The 8059-nt window shown below is 47.6% G+C and overlaps 1 protein-coding gene across 1 annotated transcript; it reads left to right on the forward strand.

Annotated features, from left to right (window-relative positions):
- Positions 1-786: 786 nt before the first annotated feature.
- Positions 787-6196, forward strand: BAMBI (BMP and activin membrane bound inhibitor). Its single transcript, XM_054436726.2, has 3 exons — positions 787-1252; positions 4523-4810; positions 5252-6196. Exons 1-3 carry the CDS (start codon positions 1177-1179, stop codon positions 5668-5670), a joined length of 783 nt encoding a protein of 260 aa, XP_054292701.1. The 5' UTR covers positions 787-1176; the 3' UTR covers positions 5671-6196.
- Positions 6197-8059: the final 1863 nt, after the last annotated feature.

Here is an 8059-nt window from a genome sequence, read left to right on the forward strand (position 1 = left end):
TCAAGGAGGAGATCACTGCGGGGCTGATATTGATCAGGGTCAGCCGGCGTGTTTGCCAGCCATTGTTTGGGGGGTGGTTAATTGAGTGTCAGTCTCGGCCAGTGTCGTCTCGTTGGCGCCGGGTGCTTTTGGATTTGCTAATTTTCGTTAAGTGTCTCTAGCCGGCTACTCGTCCCGTGTACCCGGGAGAACCTAGCGGCTCCTAACTGATCAACAGTCGGTCTGTCTGGGCTTTATTGATCCCATGGCGGGCAGCTCGAGGCGGACACGCTGAGGGGGTGTGGGGCGAAGGCTGAATGCAGACCCCAGCGCTGGGCCGCCTCCCCCGGGCTCCCACCCGAACCCTCCTCCGCCACAGAAAACGCAGTGCGGCCGGGGAGGACGACCACGCGGACCCCCTGCGTGTTTCGGAGGACACCCAAAAGAAGCCCCGGGCTGGGGAACGCTGACCGCCCGAGGCCGAGCCGTCAGGGTCTCGGAGGCGGGTTCCCGAGCCGGTCCCGGGGCTGGGCTCCCCCGGCGCCTCGCGAAGGTCACTGACGCGCAGGCCTCCGCCAGGGGGAGCGCGGGAGACGGCAGCGCACCAGCCGGGCGCCCCAGCCGGGCGCCCCAGACGCCGGCGCCGCTCGGAGCCGCCTGGCAGGTCCCTCAGCGCTAGCGTCTGGGCCCGCCCCCCGCTGCGGGGCGGATTGACAGGAGCCCGGCGGCCAATCGGACGCCGTGGGGCGGGGCGAGGCGGGGCGGTGCGGGCCGGCTCCCGGGGCTGGGCGCTATTTACGGCGCGGAGCCGGCGAGACCTGGGCTGGCGCGGGCGGGAGCTGCCACGGATGCCCTTACCTGCTGGGGAGACCCTACTCTCTTCGCTGAGAGCGGCCGCTGGCGGGGACTGAAGGCCGGGAGCCCACCCCCGGCTCGGGGCTAGCGTGCGTCCCTAGAGTCGAGCGGGGCAAGGGAGCCGGTGGCCGCCAAGGGGGGACCGGGAAACTTTTCTGGGTTCCTGGGCGCGCCCTGTAGCCGCGCTCCATGCTCCGCCCGCGGCCCGAACCCCAGCCCCGCCGCTGACGGCGCCCGCCGCTCCGGGCAGGGCCCATGCCCTGCGCACTCCGGGGGTCGTAGGCTGCCGCCGAGCCGGGGCTCCGGAAGCCGGCGGGGGCGCCGCGGCCGTGCGGGGCGTCAATGGATCGCCACTCCAGCTACATCTTCATCTGGCTGCAGCTGGAGCTCTGCGCCATGGCCGTGCTGCTCACCAAAGGTGGGTGCCGGGGGCGCACGGGGCCCGGGGTCCCGTCCCCGCCGCGGGGCTTTGGAGCCGGCTGCAGAGGCTTTGTTAGCGGCGGGCGAGGCTCCCTCTCGCGCCGGAGCCGCAGGTCGCGACAAGTTGCTGTGTTCTTAGAAGTCGCGGCGGTGGCCTGGCGCGTGGATGCGGATTCCGATCTAAGGGCAGGCGCTGATCAGAGGGTCCTCCTGGCTCTGCCTGCGGGGAGCGGCGCATTTGCAGCCCAGCGGGGAGCGGGGCCGGAGTCTCGGCTTCACGCCGCCGCCTCCGCACCCTGGGGGCCCGGGCGGCCAGGAGGAATCGCAGATCCCGGCCTGTAGCTGCCGCGTGCCTGCATCGTGTCTGTGTGAGTGCCTCAGAATGTATTTCTGTGAGTGTGTCTCTGAGTGTCGTTGTGTTTCTGAAAGTGTCTGAACCTCTGTATCACTCAGTGTATCTCTGTGTCTCTGAATGTATCTCTGAATGCATTTCTCTGTCTCTTTCTGAGTCTTTGTGTCTCTGAATGTGTCTGAGTCTCTGTATCCCTCCGACCCTGAGTGTGTCTTTCTGAATGCATTTCTGTGTCTGTCTCTAAGTGTCTTTGTGTCTCTGAATATGCATCTGAGTCTCTGAGTGTGTCTCCGCGTACATCTCTCTGAGTGTGTGCGAGCGACTGTGTGGGTCTCCCTGAGAGTTTAGGTGTCCGAGATGGGCAGAAGTGTGTGTTGTGTTGGTTTTCAGTAGCCGGGAGGAGTAGGCTCTGTCAGCGTCTCATTCCCACTCACCTCATATTTTACAAACAGGACCAAAAAAGAAAAAAGGCAGCGGGTCAGTTTCTTCTTTCCTCTGCAGGCTTTCACCTTTTAGATAGAAATAACCCGAACTTTCTCCGAATTTCAAGGTTCCCCTCACCTCCCTGCTATGAAATCTACCTACTGTTCTGTGAACAGGTAATTTTTTTAAGTAGGAAGCACTGTTTAGCCTTTGCAGCCCCCTACTTCTCTTTAATTGCTATGTAGCAGGCATGAGGTTAAAGCATAAGCTAGCCCAGCGAGGATGATGTGTGCTACAGTATTTATTTATTTTGGAAGGAAGGGTGTAATTAACCCTAAATAACAGCCCTTGTAGCTTGCAGAGGGGAGCCTCCTGGCCCTATCAAAGGCGGGCAGAACAGGGAGGGACTGAGGCTGACATGAAGTCACAGATACCGAAACTATGTGCCTGATAATGATATAATTAGGGGATCAGAGATTTCTGACGGCTGCGGACTTCAAAAGCTTTAAAAGAAGCCAGCAGTCTCTCCTGTAGCCATCTTGACTAAAGCAGACATTTTTGTTTAATCACTACATACAGTAACGAGAAGGGGGCAGAAACAGAAGGGCATTGTTCCACAGTTTCAAAATACCAGTCCCCTTTCTGGCCTTTTGCATGCCACAGGAAGAAACTTTATGAACGACAGAAATATAGTTTTAATACAGTGGTACAAAAGTCCATTCTCCTTGCTTAAAATGTGGCTCCAATTAAAAAAAAAAAAGTAGTTAGAACTTTCCCAGTTACCTGTCAAAATTTTATTAGGCTGTTTTTAGGTCATTGAAAATACAGTATTTTAAATAGGCTCTCATAAACATTTAAGCAGCATTTTACTTGTATGCAGTCTTCCTTTTCTGTACAAGGTCTGAAGCTAATAGGGTCAAAATGGGCTTTTAATCTGTTTTATTTATACTTTAAAAATGTATATGGAATTTGTCAAACTAGGGATATGTAGTCATCACCCCAGAAGACTGGTGAGCTTTATGTGGAAAATAAAGTGAGCTTGGAGGGAGGAGGAGAAAGAGCAGAAAAGTGGTTCTGCAAAGCAAGGTTCTTACTTGAAGCAGAGAAGGAACTTGGGCCCAACCGCAGGATGGCGAGTGCAGATTTAGGAGCAAGACCCCCAGCTTTGGACTGTTAAGGGTTGCCAAAGATCTGTGTTTAGTGGGCTGGTTTTCCTTAGAACCGAAGCATTAGTAGCGTCCGGTGAAAACTGAGCATACCATACCGTGGTCTGGAATTTGGACAGATAATTAAATGGGACACCTTACTGGGGCATTCAGAGACAGGGGGATGAATAAAGGTAAGGGTGGGAAGAGGTTTGTAAAACAGCAGATCCCGGTGTTTAATTTCAGAGTGGAGGTTTTGGATCTTCAGACAGGAAACTGGAAGAGGCGTGTGCGTTAGTTTAGTTTACTCGCTGTGGCATGTGACAGCGACCAGGGTCCACTAGGTGGATATTGTATTAGTGATAACTTTAAGACCCAGATTATTTCAACGAGAAACTGATATGAAAGCCTCCAGTCTTGCCCTGTGACAAAATGTGAACAGAGCCATGCAACTCACAAAATAAGTTTTTATAAAGGAAACTTTTAATCACTTCCTGTAGAAAATTTGAGGTTTCCTTAAGGATTTTTCATTCAACCAGCAGAGGATTTTCAGTTTCAATGTTTCCCCTTTTAGATCACATGTCGAATTACATGTAAAACTTGTGAGGAGGAGGAGGAGGAGAAGTTAGCCTTGCAGTTTTATACTCCCCCCACCTTTTATGACTTTCCATTTGGGCTGAAAGAAATTGACTTTGGCAAGCAAACCACTAATTGTAAACTGCCTAGTTCCTGTTTTACAATATACTGACTAAAAGCTCCTCTGCATGAAAAAATCTTTATAGGCGAAAATTTGCCTTTTCTAGAGAGGTTGCAAATAGCTGCCTAGTTTCATAGTTTTAAAACCTCCTGACCTGGGCAGTTTCTAGATTGTTGTGTTTCTAGTTAATAACTTTATAAGGTGTTAGCTAAAGCTCTTAACTCTTGGCGCAGTCCTGTGGGATAGTAAACAATTCAGTAGTTCCGATCAAATATTTATACTGACAAAATCAAAAACCCTAACATTTTTATGTCGTATGGTCGTGTAGGATTAAAATGAATAAATAATGTGATATACCTTATGGTAGGAGAAATTATACTCATTACTGTTTCCTTCAAAAAGCAAAAGTTTTTTTAAAATGACTCTAAACTCTTCAGAAACCTGCTATTGGGATTACTACGTTGCCAAAATGACGTTTAACTGGGTTGCACTGGTTGCAGGAAGGGCTTCTCCAGGCTCCGTAGACTGGAGCCCTCAGCTTGGATGATTTAAAAGTTCGTGCCTTTGAATTTGGGATTTAGCAGTTGCCTAAATAGTTTGCTTTATCTGGTTTCTGGAGCAGAGTTTGAGGTGGTTTCTTATTGTTTTCAGGTGAAATTCGATGCTACTGTGATGCGGCCCACTGTGTAGCCACTGGTTATATGTGTAAATCTGAGCTCAGCGCCTGCTTCTCTAGACTTCTTGATCCTCAGAACTCAAATTCCCCACTCACCCATGGCTGCCTGGACTCTCTTGCAAGCACGACAGACATCTGCCAAGCCAAACAGGCCCGAAACCACTCCGGCACCACCATGCCCACATTGGAATGCTGTCATGAAGACATGTGCAATTACAGAGGGCTGCACGATGTTCTCTCTCCTCCCAGGGGTGAGGCCTCAGGTAGGTGGAAGCCGTTTCTAACCAGAATGCCTGCCTGATCTACAGACTTGTGACAGCCACGACTTTGTATGTCTGCTATTGATTTTGTTGTTAATGTAATTAGAGACACCAGAGGGAGAAGCCTGGCGGGATGCAAAGATGCATCTTGATTGAGTGGCTTTTATGTCTGTCTGAGCAGTAGATGTCTGTCTACATAATAGGTTTTGCCTGTTTTTTCAACATTTTGAAGACATTAAAAGGCCATTACGTCTCAGTAATGACAGTCTGTAAACAAATGCGTTTGTAAGCTTCTTTAGATAGTTTTGCAATATTTTCTAAATATCGTTGATTTAATTGTAAGCTGCTTTTTAATGGAATTCTTGGTTAAAATGAATTGATGATTATGAATATCCCTAGGAGGAGTTAGCATGCAGTTTGATCATTTTCTTTGTACTCCTTTAGGACAAGGAAACAGGTATCAGCATGATGGTAGCAGAAACCTTATCACCAAGGTGCAGGAGCTGACTTCTTCCAAAGAGTTGTGGTTCCGGGCGGCGGTCATTGCCGTGCCCATTGCTGGAGGGCTGATTTTAGTGTTGCTTATTATGTTGGCCCTGAGGATGCTTCGAAGTGAAAACAAGAGGCTGCAGGATCAGCGGCAACAGATGCTCTCCCGTTTGCACTACAGCTTTCACGGACACCATTCCAAAAAGGGGCAGGTTGCAAAGTTAGACTTGGAATGCATGGTGCCGGTCAGTGGGCACGAGAACTGCTGTCTGACCTGTGATAAAATGAGACAAGCAGACCTCAGCAACGATAAGATCCTCTCGCTTGTTCACTGGGGCATGTACAGTGGGCACGGGAAGCTGGAATTCGTATGACGGAGTCTTATCTGAACTACACTTATTGAACGCTTGAAGGCCTTTTGAGTTCTGCTGGACAGGAGCACTTTATCTGAAGACAAACTCATTTAATCATCTTTGAGAGACAAAATGACCTCTGCAAACAGAATCTTGGATATTTCTTCTGAAGGATTATTTGCACAGACTTAAATATAGTCAAATGTGTTGTTTGCTTTAAAATTATAAAAAGCAAAGAGAAGACTTTGTACACACTGTCACCAGGGTTATTTGCATCCAAGGGAGCTGGAATTGAGTACCTAAATAAACAAAAATGTGCCCTATGTAAGCTTCTACATCTTGATTTATTGTAAAGATTTAAAAGAAATATATATATTTTGTCTGAAATTTAATAGTGTCTTTCATAAATTTAACTGGGAGGCGTGAGACAGTACATGTTAATTATACAAATGGCCATTTGCTGTTAATAATTTGTTCTCAACTCTAGGATGTGGCTTGATTTTTTTTTTTCTCTTTTCTTTTTTAAACAAGACCAAGATCTTGCTTATTCTTCCATGTGCCTGTGTAATTTTCTTACAGTGTGGAGTTTCTAAATGTATACTGACCATCTTTTAGTGTCTTACCCACATTCTGGTTATAGGATAACTCTGGTTTTAGCTTTCATCTAAGAAGGAGATCTGAAATTTATGTGTACCAGGTCAGATATGATTGATCAATTTCTGGAGTTGACTTAGCAAAGGTCATTTTGATCCAGGTGTTTTGGAATACCTTTTTCCAATGTGTATACCTCCACCCAAAAAAAAAAAAACAGAAAACTAAACAACTTTTTTTTTGTTCAGTCACTGTCTCCTTTTACTGTTGATTAATTGGCCAGTTTATTTTGTCCTAAGCCAAATTAAGTATTGGCTCCCCAGTTAGCCAAACCTTACTGTACAACACGCTTAATTTTAAACCTTGTGCTTCAACAGTGTGATGCTTTTTTTTTTTTTTTTTTTTTTTTTTTTTTTACTTAGAAAGGTTTTCTGTAGTGAACATGATACACCAATTGATTTAAATAACTGCTACTAGGTTTCATCCTCCCAAATGATCTTTTATGTAACCAACTAGAACATTGGCTTTAGCCAGTAACTAATACAGCTAGGAAACAATGTTTCCTCCTATAAGACTTTCTGTCCAGGTAACATTGCCCATCCTGAATTTAAACATATGCTTTATTTGTGTACTTCCCCTGCCCCCAGTGGATCTTTCTTATTTTAAATGTGAGAATAATATGCCATGGAGAATATCTTGAATTCCTTTGTATATTTGAAATTTTTGCTTAAAAGTTAACCTGTAGGCCGGGCACGGTGGCTCACACCTATAATCCTAGCACTTTGGGAGGCTGAAGCAGGTGGATCACAAGGTGAGGAGTTCAAGACCAGCCTGGCCAACACAGTGAAACCCCGTCTCTACTAAAAATGCAAAAATTAGCTGGGCATGGTGGCGTGCATCTGTAGTCCCAGCTACTCGGGAGGCTGAGGCAGGAGAATTGCTTGAACCTGGGAGGCGGAGGTTGTGGTGAGCTGAGATTGTGCCACTGCACTCCAGCCTGGGCAAACAAAGTGGGGAGATTCCATCTCAAAAAAAAAAAAAAATCTACAGCCTGCATATTTGAGTATGGGGTTTTCTTTTATTAATATTAATAGACCACCTGCCCCAAAAAACTAGGCTGTGGAATAAACACATATTAATAAATGATAGCATTCGTATTGTCCCTTTTAAGATGAGCAGCTCTTGCATGCATGCCTTACATTTTATAAAAGATGTTAAGCTTTATGTATGTCAGTTTTTGAGGAAGCGAAAGAATTGTTGAATCCAACCCTTCAAACCTGTCAAGAGAATTGATCAAAGTTGTCTGTTGGTGAAATTTCCACCCTCACCTCCACTTCTGGCTCTGTCTCACTCTGTCGCCCAGGCTGGAGTCCAGTGGCGCCATCTATATCACTACAACCTCCATCCCCCTCCCCACACACCACACATGGCGCACCCCCCCACGCCGTCCCTCCCCGCCCCGCTGTGGGTTCAAGTGATTCTCCTGCCTCAGCCTCTGAAGCAGCTGGGATTACAGGCACCCACCACCATGCCTGGCTAACATTTGTATTTTTAGTAGAGACAGGGTTTTCACCATGTTGGCCAGGCTGGTCCCAAACTCCTGACCTCAAGTGATCCTCCTGCCTCAGCCTCCTAAAGTGCTGGGATTAAGGTGTGAGCCACTCTGCTCAACCCCACTCTAGCTCTTGATCACATTATAGTAGTTTGTAGTTTGGAGATGAAAGGACTTCTTGCTCCTTGTACATTCTCATTTCATGTATGACATTATGCAAACTCAGCAATTCTTCAAGTGGCCAGTTTTTATATCTGTTACGTAGTC

This window comes from Pongo pygmaeus, chromosome 8, assembly GCF_028885625.2.
Source record: "Pongo pygmaeus isolate AG05252 chromosome 8, NHGRI_mPonPyg2-v2.0_pri, whole genome shotgun sequence".
Classification (NCBI taxonomy): Eukaryota; Metazoa; Chordata; class Mammalia; order Primates; family Hominidae; genus Pongo; species Pongo pygmaeus.